This window comes from Suillus subalutaceus (assembly GCF_016647625.1).
Source record: "Suillus subalutaceus strain FC151 chromosome Unknown DFJ58scaffold_61, whole genome shotgun sequence".
Classification (NCBI taxonomy): Eukaryota; Fungi; Basidiomycota; class Agaricomycetes; order Boletales; family Suillaceae; genus Suillus; species Suillus subalutaceus.
This window is the reverse complement of record NW_024540310.1, coordinates 207969-224904: the sequence shown is the minus strand read 5'-3', so window position 1 is coordinate 224904 and position 16936 is coordinate 207969. Positions and strand designations below refer to the sequence as shown.

General features: G+C 48.3%; 4 protein-coding genes across 4 annotated transcripts; 1 reads left to right on the top strand and 3 right to left on the bottom strand.

The window, feature by feature from the left end:
• Positions 1-2714: 2714 nt before the first annotated feature.
• On the bottom strand, positions 2715-3002 carry DFJ58DRAFT_632493 (uncharacterized protein; the record flags this gene model as incomplete). The annotated part of the gene is made up of 1 exon (XM_041381226.1): positions 2715-3002. A coding segment is annotated over one exon (288 nt), but the record flags the coding sequence as incomplete, so codon positions are not given.
• Positions 3003-3840: 838 nt separating this feature from the next.
• DFJ58DRAFT_728631 (uncharacterized protein) lies at positions 3841-8912 on the bottom strand (the record flags this gene model as incomplete). Its single annotated transcript, XM_041385615.1, has 13 exons — positions 3841-4166; positions 4215-4613; positions 4666-5041; positions 5087-5194; positions 5268-5300; positions 5347-5625; positions 5684-5792; positions 5855-6055; positions 6102-6319; positions 6370-6596; positions 6645-7016; positions 7624-8424; positions 8477-8912. 13 exons carry the CDS (start codon positions 8910-8912, stop codon positions 3841-3843), a joined length of 3885 nt encoding a protein of 1294 aa, XP_041243351.1.
• Positions 8913-8978: 66 nt separating this feature from the next.
• DFJ58DRAFT_728630 (uncharacterized protein) lies at positions 8979-9547 on the bottom strand (the record flags this gene model as incomplete). The annotated part of the gene is made up of 2 exons (XM_041385614.1): positions 8979-9445; positions 9496-9547. 2 exons carry the CDS (start codon positions 9545-9547, stop codon positions 8979-8981), a joined length of 519 nt encoding a protein of 172 aa, XP_041243350.1.
• A 1698-nt stretch (positions 9548-11245) lies between these two features.
• DFJ58DRAFT_728629 (uncharacterized protein) lies at positions 11246-14451 on the top strand (the record flags this gene model as incomplete). Its single annotated transcript, XM_041385613.1, has 11 exons — positions 11246-11359; positions 11421-11586; positions 11644-11733; positions 11795-11873; positions 11930-12202; positions 12273-12487; positions 12541-12710; positions 12767-13118; positions 13170-13806; positions 13864-14044; positions 14098-14451. 11 exons carry the CDS (start codon positions 11246-11248, stop codon positions 14449-14451), a joined length of 2631 nt encoding a protein of 876 aa, XP_041243349.1.
• Between the last annotated feature and the right edge of the window lie 2485 nt (positions 14452-16936).

The window sequence follows — 16936 nt, the reverse complement described above, 5'->3', positions numbered from 1 at the left end:
TTATTGCATATTATCTTTGCCACCCCCCTTCCTTGCACACCCCCCCCGCTTTGTCTTCTAACAGACTTGCAAGTAAAGCTCCCACATTTTATTGCATATCTGAGTCTGTGCCACCCCCCCGCTTGTCTCTCTAACAGACTCACAAGTAAAGCTCCCACATTTTATTGCATGTTGCTCGCAAGACAATTTCATTACTCAATGACTAGTGCTGCACTCAGTGTGATCTATCACTCTTTTGCGCCTGCCCACCACTCCCTCAGCAGTCTCAAAGTGTGTCTCATGGCCATTATTTATTCTAACAGATTATTTGTCATAGCTAGTCTGTCTATTTGAATCTGTCATACACTGCTGGTGCCCGCCCACCATCACAGTTCTCATTAGACTTCTCTTATGTTTAGGACGCTGTTTCAAGCCAAAAATCCTGCAGGTTTTTGTCCCATATCAAAATCTTGTCTCAAGTGCATATACTGGCCTTGCATACCTAGTACTACTCCTTCTATGAATGTACAAATCGTGAATTTTTATGCCGTCAAAATGTCTGAAAAAGGACCCCTATCACCCCTATTTATGATGGGAAAGCCCTCCTAATAAATGCCCTGGGACATCCCAGAGACATGCTAGAGTGATCCCGGTTGGGATTGGGAAAGATCAAAATAGGTCCTTGGGATGGCCCAGATACTTGCTTCAGTGTGGACCAGGACATCCCAGTACATGGGGTAAAATACTGGGAATACCATCCTAGAACACACCCACTAGGTCCTTTGCTAGCCACAAACACATAGACCTAAGAGGTCATTTCAAGTGGTTGACTGAAGTGATGCAAGTTGTCCTATACGATAGCGCTATGCGACGTCCAACTAGCGACAGCGAGAAGAAATCAAAAGAAGGGAAAGCGAGGGATAAGGTATGATAGTGCAAGTGGAATGCCTGATAGCAACTAGATTATAGCTCGACTACCGACAGCGATCCCGACGTTGTGAAGATCAAACTTATGAAGGAACTTTAGCGATGCGCACTCGAAGCAAGTCAAGCGACACGCGATCAGAGAGATCGGCAAGAGCGGAATCGATTGCACCAACACCAGGATATAGCGACTAAAGTGACTCCAACACCAGCAAAGGTCCGGGGAAGGGAAGTACTGTACTGTATGTGCGACGGGTCATTTTATCATACTGCGTAAAAGTTCGGGAATGGGTAGGTGAGAATAGTAGTGACACTGATGGAGGCACGATGTAGCGACAGGTAATAAGACATGCAGCGCAGCGGAACACGAGGATGCATGTAATAAGACCTGCAACTGATGAGTAGCGACGTTTAAGGAAAAATAACGCACCAGCGGAGGTAGGTGGACATAGGCAGGACATGGGAGGACGAAATACCTAGGCGTCGGGCCGGGCAGCGCGCTATGGGAGAAAAGCGGTTCCAAAGCGGATAGCTTGGGAGCTGAATAGCACTGGTGATTAGCGCTTTACTCCTTTCCTCAAGGTAAGGCAAATTGTGCCTATGACACTCATACGCGCCTAGCGCTGGTATGATTGTCACAGCGGTCAGAAGATGCGGATGGTCTGATTGCATATGCAAAACGCCAGGCTGCTGTCCGTCATGACCTGTCTGCAAGCTTTTCAGGAATGTGGAGGGATGTGGGAGCTCTAGTAAGTGCAGGTTTGGATGATTGTGCAGAAGGCCAGCTGGACGACGGACCTTCTATTGATGAACCCCCCATGCGAAGATCTTGATGGGGTTAATTAGCTTCTGTACCTGCTTATGTAGTGACGTCTTCAATTAATCAACCTTGAATCTCAGATTTTCAGGATAGTGCAGTCCGGCCATCCACTGTCAGAGTAATAAATGCTCCGGCCTTCGGACGGAGGATCATGGCAGGACATCCTGGAAGATACATGGATAAGTAGCCTACAGGGATGTATCACATCAATGGATAGTTGAGCCAAGGGATGTATCCCAGTTTTAGGGCTATAGCCCATAATGATATATCCATCCACCAATATCAGGTGCACGCCCGTGGGCAGCCTGAGGGATACGACTGAAGCTTGAAGGATAATCCATACAACAGCGCATTCTTTTTGACATTTGTGCAAGCGCTGTGCTAGTCTGACGACATGCCGAGATAAACAAGCGAATAAGCTGAAGCTTCTTCACCACCTCGAGTAGTGATGTTCCGGCCTGGCTTGGCTCGAAAGCCCCGGCTTTGGCCCGGCTTCAGATGGCCAGGGCTTTCAGAAATTGAGCACTTCAGTCACCCCTGTTAAAGTACCTCTTAGGTACATATATTCTGGCTTACAATCTCACCTAAGAGGCATGATCTTAGGCGGTATTCCCAACCAATGCAGGTTATATCCCGGGCCAATTCAACACTTTCCCCACGAAGCCTGGGCCTGCTGGGCCAATGTATTTGATCTGTCCCATGACCCATCTGGGTCATCCTAGATACTTTATTATATGAATACACAGGGGGTGTCAGGGGTCATTTCTCATGAAAAATTACCCACACATTTAGACACTTAGAGTATAATGTTTGTCTTCATAAGGTCCTTGACCTATGAATGGAGGAAGTGAAAAGAAATATGTGGCGAGGGGGGGGGGGCGGCTTGTCTTTGAAGATGTGGAAGAATGTAAGTTGGGTAAGGTTCTTGACCTACAAAATCCAAAGCAGCTGGAGGAGGCAGGAAGAAATTTGTGGTAGACAGGGGGGTTGTCTTTGAAGATGAGGGAAGAATGTAAGTTGGGTAAGGTTCTTGACCTACAAAATTCAAAGCAGCTGGAGGAGGCGGGAATAAATTTGTGGTAGACAGGGGGGTTGTCTTTGACCTAGAAATCCTTCTTGACTGTGCCCTCACTCCAGATACTGACATATTTCCACTCCATCTGGTTAATTTGCACAATTGGAACATACTCTGCACCACAATACTCCAGGTTTTATTGGAGTAAGTGTCATCACATATTACTGTGGATGTAAGCATAAAAGCGGAAAGAAAAAGGCAGTGACTGGTCAATGCAGGATAGCCCACCGCTGTTTTATATGGTGACTGGGCTGACCTGGCTCTCTCCTATGCATGATGCGGGCTAGCCCACCGATATGGTGACTGGGCTGACCCAGCACTCTCCTATGCATGATGCGGGCTAGCCCACCACTGGTTTATATGGTGACTGGCCGGCCCGGCACCTCTTCTACGCATGATGCGGGATAGCCCACCACTGGTTTATATGGTGACTGGGCCGACCCAGCTCTCTCCTACGCATGATGTGGGCTAGCCCACCGCTGGTTTATATGGTGACTGGGCTGACCTGGCACTCTCCTACGCATGATGCGGGATAGCCCACCGCTGGTTTATATGGTGACTGGGCCGGCCCGGCACCTCTTCTATGCATGATGCGGGATAGCCCACTGCTGGTTTATATGGTGATTGGGCCGACCCGGCTCTCTCCTACGCATGATGTGGGCTAGCCCACCGCTGGTTTATATGGTGACTGGGCTGACCTGGCTTCTCTCCTATGCATGATGCGGGATAGCCCACCGCTGGTTTATATGGTCACTGGACTGGCCCGGCACTCTCCTACGCATGATGCAGGATAGCCCACCGCTGGTTTATATGGTCACTGTGCTGGCCCGGCACTCTCCTACGCATGATGCGGGGATAGCCACCACTGGTTTATATGGTCACTGGGCTGGCCCGGCACTCTCCTACCCATGATGAGATAGCCCATGTCTGGGATGCCCCACCATCTTTGAATTCTAAGATGGGATAGCCCATGATATATTTGCACTTTCCAAATATTGTCTAATAGCAATCACTCAAGAGTTTCGGATATTGCTACAAAAGACTATATATCATATGAATCCGAGTCAAGATCTATATATGCTCCAGCCAATGCAGCTTCCTCCAATTCATCTATCAATTCATCATTCTCCCTCTCCTCATCAGACTCCCAGTCATTCTCAGAATCATACACAGCAGCTGTGCCATCAAGACAGCTTGGTTGATAATACATATTAGCAGCCTCAGCAAGGTCATTCGGGGTGGGGCCCCATGAGTCAGGCAATGGCCAAGCACAAGGGATAGGACGAACTCGAGATTGCCAATGCACAACAAGACCACTCAACAAGCGAGCACGGAGGTCGAAATGAAAGCAGAGATCTTCATTTTCTTCTAAATATACTATCAGTGTCACGGCAGTAGAATGTTGTACAAACTTACCTGCACGAGTGCGAGCCTCCTGCAAGGCATCCCACTCAGCCATCATCCACTCCTGGAGAACACAACGTTCTCGCATGATACGAGCCCTTTCCTCATTGCACCGGTCTACCTCAAGTTGAAACTTAATTGCTGCGCGCATATTTTCATCCGCTAGCCAGGCAGGTGGGGCCATGTCATTGCCGTCAAGTCCAACATCTTGCCAGATGTCATCATCTACGTCAAGCTGAAAGATACCAGTCGGAGAGATAGAATGAGGCGCTATCGCACCGGCAGGAGCCTCGCCTCGTCGAATTAAGTCAATTAGTTTACCACAGAGGTTGTTGTAAGTTGTGACGAGCTTTCGTATGGTAGGGTTGCGCCGTTGAATTGAAGCTTCTGCATGCACATGAAGCTTGTGCTCTAGATCAAAGATAATCACGGACATGTCAACATATTGAAACGAGCTACATACCATTTACTGTCTGACGGTACGACCGTTCAAACCTCTCAATTTCAAATTTGCGCTGGCGCAGACGTTCACGAAGGCGTGCCTTGACAGCTTGCGCATCAAGACGAATTTGAAGGAATATACTACGTCGGAGTTGTTGAAGATCGTTAAGTTGCCCGATGCCAAGGGATGCCTTCCATCGTCGCAGAGTATCAGCAACTTTGGACCGGTGGGTGCGTTCGTCTGCAAGTCGAAGGTTGAAGTCAACATTGTTAAGAGTGTTGCCAGCACAGAGCTGCATCTCAAGAGCACGAACGGAATCGTCCAGGTTACTGAGTGTTCGCTCGAGGGTCAAAATCTTCGATATTTGCTCGTCATTGTTGGTTTTTGATCTCCCTTTCTATTAATGTTAGGGAAATATGAAAATATAAAATAAAGCACGCACTGGATAATGGTTTCGTTGGTGCTCGACCTGAGCCCTCCATTCCGGGCGTATATTAGCTTCATCTACAGAGAGTTGTCGAAGCACATGTTCTGCACTGCTCTTCTTTGTCTGGCAACGAGTCCATCTGCGACTCAGCCACTCGCCAAATGTATCGAGATTTTTTGCCGTCAAGATGCCGAACTTGCGCATTCAGCACAAAAAGCCGTTGGTGGTACTATCTTAATGTTAGTCAGTCAAGGTATACGAATTAAGATACTTACCCCAGAGACCCGCAAGGGGGGGATCAACATCTTGAGAGCGCTCCACAGGCGCTCACAGCCCTCTCCGTCAGAAAGTCCAAACCCTTCACATTTGCGAGGGTGATAAATAAGCTGACAAGGCCACTGATGTCCGTACGCGTGAAATACGGATATAGAAAAGACGATACGTGAGAGAATACCTTGCTCGAGAAGTTGGTATTTAAGACAACTACGCTCGAGCTGACATGCAATATCATACAAGATACCGACGGTCATGGTTGGCGGAAGATGTTCGAAGAGCTTTTTAATAAGTGCAAGCGCATAATATTGTTTTTTCACCTGCTGATGTCATATTGACCAACCATAAGACACAATCATGACGACAAAGTAAGGCCATGATTCCCGTATCGGCGAAGAAACGGGTGCTAGCTTTCTCTCGTTTTTCGTCGGCAGCAAGAAAAGATTCCCTGCAGGCATCCAATGTCGATACAGGGATGCGCATACCATCTTCGTACCCGTCTTCTGTCACCTTCCTGGCTTCTTGCGTTTTGTTCCACGACCAGGTAGGGAGCCTCGACAGGCAAGTACGTGAGCTTCCATCCGTGCGACCTCTTCGTCCGAAATGAAAACTGATCGTGTTGGGTTTGGCGGATCTAGGCCATCGGCCCCACGTGAATTGGCTGACCGTTTCTGTGTGAAGCATGCATCGATGCATACATGGCAATCTAGCCTGCAAAAACATCAGCACAGGGGAAAACACGGTAGGATCGACATACTTGAGACGCGAACCGTGATCCTTTTGCCAATCCTGCATTCCAAAACAAACTGGACAACGTGAACGGAGATAATCGCTTGGTTGTGCGGGCAAGACTTCGTCCCCCAAAGAACGCGAAGGAAGATGTTGTGAAATGAGGCTGTATACGTGGTCTCCAGCATTCATCACAAGGACTGAGTACCAATGATACGCGTTACTGAAGCGGCGGCGAAGATTGTCCTGAAGATGCCAGAGTTAGCTTACTTCAAAAAAGAATCGTGCAGGCAGACCTTGGTAGAAAGTTTGTAACCCCGAGCTGTTAGAAAAACTTCCAATGCTTCACACCAGGCTGTTGTATTGGGGGTGATCCGTACAAAAAGAGTCCTAACGAGCTCTAGTACACGTAGGTCAACAGCAAGAGATGGAGCTATGGGTGCACATGCAAATAGCCCCAACTTAAGAAGTTGAAGGGGTGCGGGTGCGCAGGGGCAGCAGTCAATGTTCAAAACCTCTAAATCTGGACTACGGTCAATTCGAGCCACATAACAATATGGTGAGTTCGTACAATTGAAAAAAACACAAGTCACTTCTAAAGTCCTCCTGTGGCATGAAGCCGTACACTCGACAGGATCATTTTGAAGTGCAGGCCGATGACGGAGCGAAGAAGATTTGTATTGATATGTGAGGTATGGACCGATTAGTGAAGGAATCACTTCGTTTGACCAGCGTTGCCACTGATTGAATTTTTTCTGCCGCCCATTGGAGCGGAGGGATCGAGGAGCGGAGGGATCGGAAAAGAAGTGGACATCGTCATAAAACGAAGGCCTGTCCTGGTCATTCGGATCAGGAGGTGGGACATCAAGCCGAGGATTGGAATTGGAAGCAGTTTGTTGGGCGAAATACCGCCTACCCGGAAGTACTAGAACTGGAGGAGGACCTGGAAGATGAAATGTGTTGCTTCCTCATGGTTTCCGGCGCTTCTTGACCATGGACGGTGTGATTAATATTTGCTGCGAATGACGACGGACAGGAGTTGCAGGAGTAGACGTCGAGGCGATATTCCGTGGATGTGGTCCTCCATCCATGGTAGATGTTTCTGATAGGCACAAAGCCTGCAAGAATATTGTGACTGACTCGAAGTCAGTCAACAAGCACAGAGGAACACGAAGTCCCAGTTCGTATGACCTATGTAGCAAAAATTAGTAGATACTAGCCTGGGAGGAGGATAATGGTCATGAACGCCAGTGATCAACAAACAGTGAATAGCACCGGAGCAACAAGTCAATAGAATTCACCAACAGAAATTGTACATGAAAGAACCACGCTGCGTAGCAACTCACATCAACGAACAAATACAGAAGCGAACAGAAGCGAGTGTAAATCGTCTATGGACCCGCGTAAAGTATATGAGGGACCACGGGGGGGCGACCTGTGTTGTCGTAAAATGATTGTACATAAAACAGGGCACATTGCTTCATGCGTTGCCACTTCTCTCCCTCGGGCATCGACTCGGTGAAAAGGCTGTTTGAGATCTTGAGGAGCACCGTCCCATGCGATCAACACTTGACGAAAATTCTCGAAATATGGAAGAGCATCCTGGAAAGACTCAGCATTAAGTCCATCATTCCGAGTCGAAAAATCCTTATCCCACATGCTGAGGGCATGCTGGGGAAAAATTCCACGGAGCAACTCCATGCGACGCTTCTTCGCCTCCCGATCCAGCCGCATATGACCGGCAAGATGTTCATCGAGTTCCAGAAGGTCGTATCGGAAGCTTTGCTCGCAAATCTCGTATATGATCTGTTGAATGAGACGATGCGGCGGATTCTCGAGCGTCGCTGCTTCGATTTTCTGACCCCTCCATTGCAACATCTGGGATCCAGTCCAAAACTGGCGTAGGAGCGATAATTCATCTCCAAAGAACAGGTCGAGTTTGGCTTTGGACTTGCCAGTCTTGCCTGATGGCATCTGACCACTTGACGACGAGGGCTGTGGTGTTGTTGGCTGCGTGATCAATAGATCACGCCAGCTTTGGGACCGAGGGAGCGGAGATGGAGGCGACATATAAACATGCCTCAGCCACGACTCACGGCATGCCAACCAGTTAGCGAGATATTTCTTCAGAGACTGCGAGGAAAGGACGTTGACAAATAATCCAGGGTCGGGGAGCCTGTATCCCTCATCCATTCTTGCGTGGGTTGGCTTGACACGACTCAAATCTTTGTCCGCGTGAGTCATAGCCGATGCGAAGAAGGTGTTGATGTTGGGCATGAACGGGTGAGCCACGTCGCACCATTTGTCACGTCCAACTTGAGACTGGTTCTGGCGCAGAGCGGTCGGTTCATCTAGATAATTGTTAGATAAGAATGGTGAACCGAAATTAGACACTGCACTCACATACTGCGGACTTATTTTTCGTGGTCTTGGTGGGCGCTTTACCCGATGACGGCTCTCTGGAAGCTGCAAAGCGATTGACTTCGGTTTGATCCATAGGGATCTCTTCAAAAGTAAGGTACGGTTGACGAACCGCAGCCTGGCGTTGATGATCACTTGGACCCTTGTAATGGATATCGAAAGGTTGAGCGAAGTTCTTAATGGGATGGAGGTACATCCCAAACACAAGGTCGGCAGGAGTGAAGGGAATGACTTGGCGGATGTTAATCTTATCATCGACGAGCCTGACATCTCGTATCAACCACACAGGTACACCAGCCTTGTGGAGCCTCAACGCGATAGCGGAGTCTTTGGTGAAGCACCCCATCCAAGTCTTGTTGACCCCGTGCGCTTTGTCCTCAAATTTCAACCGCGGCTCAAAGATCTCAAGGTAATCCATCATGCTCCATATCTCCAGAAATCGCCTCTGAAACTCGGCCAAGATCATCACAATATCTCGCCAAGCTCACGTCTCTTTGAAGCGTTCAAAAACAGAGCGCAACCCGGTGACCCATCCAACAACCGTGTCTTGCTTGTTTTCTCGGAACAGCTTGTAGGAGCCGACGCGCTTGTTAGCCCGCTCGTACAGTCGAAATAGGTGATCACGGTGGGTGGACTTCAGCTTGCCAAAGACATGACCAGGAGATAGTGGCTCAAAATCGTCAGAAAAAGCTGGCGACCACCAAGCATACCACAGGTCAGTGCTAGGATCATGGAATTCGCGTCGTGGAATGGTAAAACTCCAGGTGTAAGCGTCTGCGTACATTTGAGGCCACTGGAAAGGATCCATCGCCCAAAACTTCCCATCCGCCCTCGCTTGCACAATATCGGAGGGATTGTCGTATAGTTGGGGAACGAAAGTCATATTAGGCGAAGTGAAAACGAGTTGACCGTCATAGGCGAGAGAGCGTGCGTCTGTAGCTGTGATAGCATCTATATCAAAATTAGAGGAGGATCACAGGACAATCACCAAGGGCACTTACTGTCACCGTCGCGTAAGAATGGTTTAAATTCACGATGTATTGTCAGAGGCATCGTCAGAGGGACTGCGAATAACGAAAAGGTGACTATCCGATGAGAGTGAGTAATCGAGCGACGAACCAATAAAGGCACGGTAAGTGCAAGCTAAGAGGAATCTGAACGTGATGAAGGGTACTGTAACCGAAGTTAGAGTAGCGAGTGCTATTGCACAGTAACACGAAGTCACTGGAATAGTGTTGTCTACCGCAAAGGCAGAATAATCGACACCGGCGATGGGAGGAGAAGGAAGAGTTGGAAAGAGCAAAGGAAAAGGTAAAGGGTAAAGAGTAAAGTTAGTAAAGGCGCAAAGTTGTGATTACGCCCTGGGATAACCCAAATGGGCTTGTGACAAATGAGAATTGTGAAGTGACTCAGAACTTGTTGGAACATTCGCCAACCTCAGCCAACTACGCCGCCTTCCTCCTCTCTATTCCTGCACTCATCTACCCCTCGACTCCTCGTGAGCTGCCTTCGCGGTAGCTAACACTATCTGAAGTGACTTCGTGTCACTTCAGATACACTACACACAGTCTGACTTTGCGTCAACTTGTTGGAACATTCGCCAATCTCGGCCAACTACGCCACCTTCCTCCTCTCTATTCCTAGTATCGCTTTACGACTCAAAGCGTTTCACAACGTCTTCCGGACCCAAGGATCGTCTTTGCGGCTTGAACTTGATTATCCACTTAACCTGATCAGTGTACGTCGTCCCCTCTGAGATAGCGAGCACCATGACGATTTCTAACCGCAATGCTGAACACAACTAGTACTTTTCTTTCCATTCCGTCCAATTCACATCAATATCCGCTGATGAGTAGCTGGGATCAGTGTTAGTGCCTCCTTCTATAATCCCTTGCGTTCTTTGACCTCATCAACAGCCAACTACGCTGCCTTCCTCCTCTCTATACCTGCACTCATCTACCCCTCGACTCCTCGTGAGCTGCCTTCGCGGTAGCTAACACTATCTGAAGTGACTTCGTGTCACTTCAGATACACTACACACAGTCTGACTTCGTGTTAGTACTGTTACGACCACTCAATCTTCCACCATCCTTCGATGTCCGGCTTACCATCTCGATTTGCTGTGACACCCTCATCAGTCTCTTAAGCTCCTACCTTTGCGATAGCAGATGTCGTTGGGTGCTAGTGTCGACGCTGTCTGGTAGCTAAGTCATAGTTTACTTTTCATCTTCCTGTACTTAACTCACTATTCCGTAATTGCTTTGGGTACTCTGCGCGCTACTTCAGGATGGCCTCGCCCGTTCCAAATGCGGTCTATGTGTCATATCTAGAGTATTGGAGTCTTCTGTCGAAGTTTGTTCGTCGTCCAGCCGACGATCTTATGCATATAGTTCACCGTAGGCGCCCTGTTCCTACCTTTAAAAACCGGGTATGCTCCAATTTTTCGCCATCAACTCTCTGTCACTCAGTCATTCTCACTACAGTATTTTCCTTCTCGTCTTGAGAATTTGCGTGAAAACCGAGGTAGGTCCGAATTTCTCCATCACGTTGTCTGTTGTTCTAACTTACTCCTACATCAGCTTTTACTTGAATTCGCTGTTTGCGAGACTTCGTGTCTTGGCTGCTGAAAAGGACTTCGTGTTCTTCAAGCTCCTTGCTGTTGATATTTGAGGACTTCGTGTTCTTCAGGCTGCTTTCTGTTGTATTTGTGTTCATAGATCTCTTTAGTCAATTTGTCAAGCTCCCTCTGCCATGCCTCCCAAAAAATCATCTTCCACCAAAAAGTGCGCTAACCCGCGGATGGAAACTCCTGTCATCGACTTCGTGATGCGTACCCGCAGTGGTGCGCCTATCAACCAATGCATGGTACGTTTATTTTTATTTTTATTTTATTTTATCACAAGACATTGATATTCGTCTTTGAAAGCTTCAGACTAAAACACTACCACCCGCCAAAAAAATCAAACCTACCCCCTTGCCGAGGGGGAACTCGTTCATGAGCTTCGACGACTACAGCGCCATCCTTGCCCGGCGCGCGAAATCCTCCGTTGCTACCACAGAGCCGCGCACTGACGCTGAGTCTGATACCCAAGGTATGGGCGGGCATTCTACAAATCGAGTAACCACCCACTGACACGACTATTACAAAGACCACCCGAAGACTGATGACCTTGTCACGGACGATGAGGACAACAGTGAAGGACAAGCGGATGCTCACAAGGGCGATCCCAAAATTCATGGTATGTACCACCTGTCTCCTATCAATCATTTTTCACTAACAGTCCTTGTTTCGTCTCCCAGAATCCTTACCCCCCTCTGATACTCCAGAGGATGAAAATTCTTCCTTGGATGGCGCCCCTTCCTCGGAGAACAACTACCCGTACCGAAAATCGAGAAGCGAGGAGACGGGCTGAACACCGTGCAATGCTTGCTCAGCGTGATCCTTCCTCTTCGGAAGAGGAGTCTGACGAAGATGATGATGAATACAAAGAAGATCAAGAAGCCGACGAAGAAAAAGAAGAAGGCCGACAACAACAACAGACAACGACTTACCTGCGCCTCCATCAAAGACGAAATTGCCCCAGAAGCGCGCACCTCCAAAAGCTCTCCCCCCAAAATCCACAGTAACAGGGACTCCCCCGTCCACCCAGGTACTCCAGGCTGCCATGCATGTGACGACGAAGTCGGTCGAGAAGAGTCCCGTCTCCAGTGCTCTGCCAAAAAGCTCCATGGCAATGGAGACTGATGACGACGACAATGACCTTCCCGTCACTTCTAGACCTGGGCGGCTGTGCCAGGAAGGCATAGACGACGCGCAGGAGCTCGGGCGCAAGACACTTCACGCTGCCAAGTTAATTGGTGACAAATATGGAAAATCTGCACGCACAATACTCATTGAGGCCGGGTTGTCTGTGAAACACTCCAGGGCCGAGACCCCATGGAATATGCACCAAGGATGGTACAAAGGAAAATATCCTCGAGAAACCGATGAAGGTGAATATTTATTTCATGTTGTGGTGCCCATACTGACCAATATCCTCTGGTAGAACTTAGTGATTGGAGAAAGAGACAGCGCGACCACTACTACAGCCTTGAAGACAGCGACCCGCTGTGGGATGACATACAAGCGCACTATGATGGTCACTTGGGCGGTGCTAGTAACAATCGATCGCATGCCAGTATTGTTATGTCTACAAGGGACGCACTCGCTAAGCGTGTAAGTATTTTGACAGTACTTGTTTGTATTATGGCTTACTGTCGCAAAGTTTGCAGCTTATTCTCAGCCTAGAAGGCATTGAGGTCATTGGCTGTGTCTTTGATTCGACTCCTGATGAGGCGGCCCGACAGGCCTCGGGTTTTGTTGCAGGCTCATCCACCTTCATGGATGTCATCAATGAACGCCAAGTGGACGCCCAACTTGCGTTAGATTGGATTATTACTGCAGCAAAGTACGTGGCTTGGAACTACTCTAAGTTTAATCTTACAATGTGTCCAGGGCAAAAAACTACCAGCTCGCAATGCCGCGGTTTGGGGGGAGCATATGATATTTTGTTTTCGAAGCCTGGTGAAGCCCCATGGGACCGTTACCGACGTATCTGGCCGGTCATGGTGCTGGAGAAACTAGGTAAGCTCGACTTATTCCCATCCATGACTTGATTTTAATTCGATTCAACAGAACAATTCGGCTACAAAACGAAGTCTGTCCAGTGGCGGAAGTTACTCGACGTTGCATACCAGAACAAGTTTCAATTCGAACTCTGGCCTGACGAAGTTCCCCCAGTTGGCCCAGACTTCAACTACCACACCCTCAGCGCACAACATCTGAAGTTACTCGTCGTGCCTTACATCAAGCGCAGGGCTTTGCAATATTATGACGCCGAACTGAAGACTGAAGCTGAGAGCTTACTCGAACTTCAGGCGCAAGCAAGGACGGAGCGAAAAAAACTCTTGATGATATCATTGACGAGTTGGACGTCGCTGTGTCTGAGATTGATATTGTTCCTTGGCCCAAAGGTACTTATTGCCCTGTTCATTTTTATGTCTAACGTTGTTGCTTCAGATCACATCGAGCAATGTGAAAAAGACGACCCTAACATGTTTGATATTCCTTTGGTCACCAGCGCTTCCAATATCGTGCTCCGGAAACTCGCGGACTCCGAGAAATTCAAGCACTCCATCCCCCAAGGGTTGCTTCAAAAATACAAGGAAGCAACATCAGTACGTGGTTCGAATGTCGGTGTTCCTTCAGGGAGGAAGGCAGCTTGGAGATACTACTCGGGATCGCCAGTCTCAACAACAGACCTCCGCTGCTCGTGAATATTCGATTGTTCGTGAGAACCACTACACTGATGATGGTCTGCCCCGTCCAGAACGCCGCCCATCGGCGTTTCAGCAACAGAAGTCTCGCAAGCGACCACATGCAGAGGATTATGGCAAGTCCATGAATTACTTGCAGATTCTCTTCTAATCGAGTGTCCAGCAGATGAACAACTTGAATCTGAGGCTGATAGCTTGAATGCATCAGACTCTCGCATCACGAAGAAGTCGAAGGTAAGCTGAAGACTGATATCTTCTACCATTATCTCATTCAAGTTAATTTTCAGGTCGTACGTCATCGTGATGGTGCGCCGCATGTTGAATTGCCACCTCCGCACTTTGTCCCTGCTCATCCTCGACCTCGACTTCAATCTCGACCTCGCCCTCGCCCTCGCCCTCGCCTTCGTGCACCTACACCTGACTACGAACCGCGTCAACACTGGGATGATGAGGTACAGCAGGTGTCTCCGCATCATCTTCATTCCTATGGGCATAATGTTGCCCATCATCATCGCCATGATTTTCCGGCTGCAGGCCCTTCGAGAGTGGTTGCAAGGGCACGTGAGAGATCCGATTATGACAGGAACACTCCGGCTCCTGGGTATGATTCATATGATCGTGATTTCGTTTACCGTGACTAATGTTTCATATCATTCGAACTATTGCATATGTACTTGTGTATGATAGCTTGAATGACTATGTGTTTTGTGGTCCCAAACTGTGGTGCACAATGGGCACTCGAAAGATAATGTCAGCATCGAGGAGTTTTCATATGTGTAAATCTAGGCCATCATGGCCATCCCACTCAATAAATTAAGAATAATGAACTATCCCACTTATATATATATTGGGTTGCTGGGTCATCCCAAGGATCAATTGATGGTGAGTGGGCTATCCCTGGTGGTATGTTGAAGCTATATATATATGCAGTGGGCCAGCCCAGTGTCTATGTAATATGCGGTGGGCCATCCCAGGGCTCATATTGGGCTGGCCCATACGTATGTAAGGAGTGATGGGCTATCCCTAGTGGAATGTTGAAGATATATATATATGCAGTGGGCCAGCCCAGTGTCTATGTAATATGCGGTGGGCCAGCCCAGGGCTCGTATTGGGCTGACCCGTACTACATATGAATACCGATGGGCTACCCCGCTGTGTATAAGGGCTTGTATTGGGCTGACCCGTGCATATGAAATTAGTGATGGGCTATCCCACTGTGTATAATAGACTGTCCCTTGAATATTGAACAAGTAAGAAGCTAACCCATATCACACCTATCAGGCAGTTGGGTAAGAAGGGATAGTGGAGTACTAACATAAAAGTCCTGCACTTGGATATTGTATGAGGTTAGGCAACAAGAACAGGAGGGCTTGGTGATCTGGTCCGTGGAACAGGAGTGGTGATGGGTTGAAGCCCAAGGGCATTTAACGTATCGGTAGTTGTGCGTTCAAGATAAAGAATGTAGTTTCCATAGAAAATGGCCATGATGATGAGGAGGATGAGGACAACTAATAACCAGTGATTGATGAAATCATAGGTCAGGAAATCGAAAGATCATTGGTGAACCATGGAATGTGCTGCTAAACTAGTGTCAGATTTGCAAGAGCAAGTCACCACTGGGAATATTACAATAAAAAATGAGTTAGGTAAAGTAGAGAGGCTTAGGAGTAAGTACTGACCCAGATGAGCAACCTAGTGAAATAGTAAAGAAAGGAGAGAGAACAATTGAAGGCCTAATACTGGATGAGGATGTTGCAAAATAGAATGTAGAAGAAAGAGAGAAGAAAAACTGTACAGAACTTTTATGGAATGTGGAAAAATAGTGACAAACAAGTAATAACATTTGGACTGGGCCAGCCTGCATCATGCATATGAGAGAGCCGGGTCAGCCCAGTCACCATATAAACCAGTGGTGGGCTAGCCCGCATCATGCGTAGGAGAGAGCCGGGTCGGCCCAGTCACCATATAAACCAGCGGTGGGCTAGCCCACATCATGTGTAGGAGAGAGCCGGGTCGGCCCAGTCACCATATAAACCAGTGGTGGGCTAGCCCGCATCATGCATAGGAGAGAGCCGGGCCAGCCCAGTCACCATATAAAACAGTGGTGGGCTAGCCCGCATCATGCATAGGAGAGAGCTGGGTCAGCCCAGTCACCATATAAACCAGTGGTGGGCTAGCCCACATCATGCATAGGAGAGTGCCGGGTCGGCCCAGTCACCATATAAAACAGCGGTGGGCTAGCCCGCATCATGCATAGGAGAGTGCCGGGTCGGCTCAGTCACCATATAAAACAGTGGTGGGCTAGCCCGCATCATGCATAGGAGAGAGCCGGGTCAGCCCAGTCACCATATAAAACAGCAGTGGGCTAGCCTGCATCATGCATAGGAGAGTGCCGGGTCGGCCCAGTCACCATATAAACCAGCGGTGGGCTAGCCCGCATCATGCATAGGAGAGAGCTGGGTCAGCCCAGTCACCATATAAAACAGCGGTGGGCTATCCCGCATTGACCAGTCACTGTCTTTTTCTTTCCGCTTTTATGCTTACATCCAAAGTAATATGTGATGACACTTACTCCAATAAAACCTGGAGTATTGTGGTGCAGAGTATGTTCCAATTGTGCAAATTAACCTGATGGAGTGTAAAATATGTCAGTATCTGGAGTGAGGGCACAGTCAAGAAGGATTTCTAGGTCAAGGACCTCACCCAACTTACATTCTTCCCTCATCTTCAAAGACAACCCCCCCATCTACCACAAATTTATTCCCGCCTCCTCCAGCTGCTTTGAATTTTGTAGGTCAAGGACCTCACCTGACTTACATTCTTCCCTCATCTTCCAAGACAACCCCCCGTCTACCACAAATTTATTCCCGCCTCCTCCAACTGCTTTGAATTTTGTAGGTCAAGAACCTTACCCAACTTACATTCTTCCCTCATCTTCCAAGACAACCCCCCCGTCTACCACAAATTTCTTCCCGCCTCCTCCAGCTGCTTTGAATTTTGTAGGTCAAGGACCTCACCCGACTTACATTCTTCCCTCATCTTCCAAGACAACCCCCCCGTCTACCACAAATTTATTCCCACCTCCTCCAACTGCTTTGAATTTGTAGGTCAAGAACCTTACCCAAC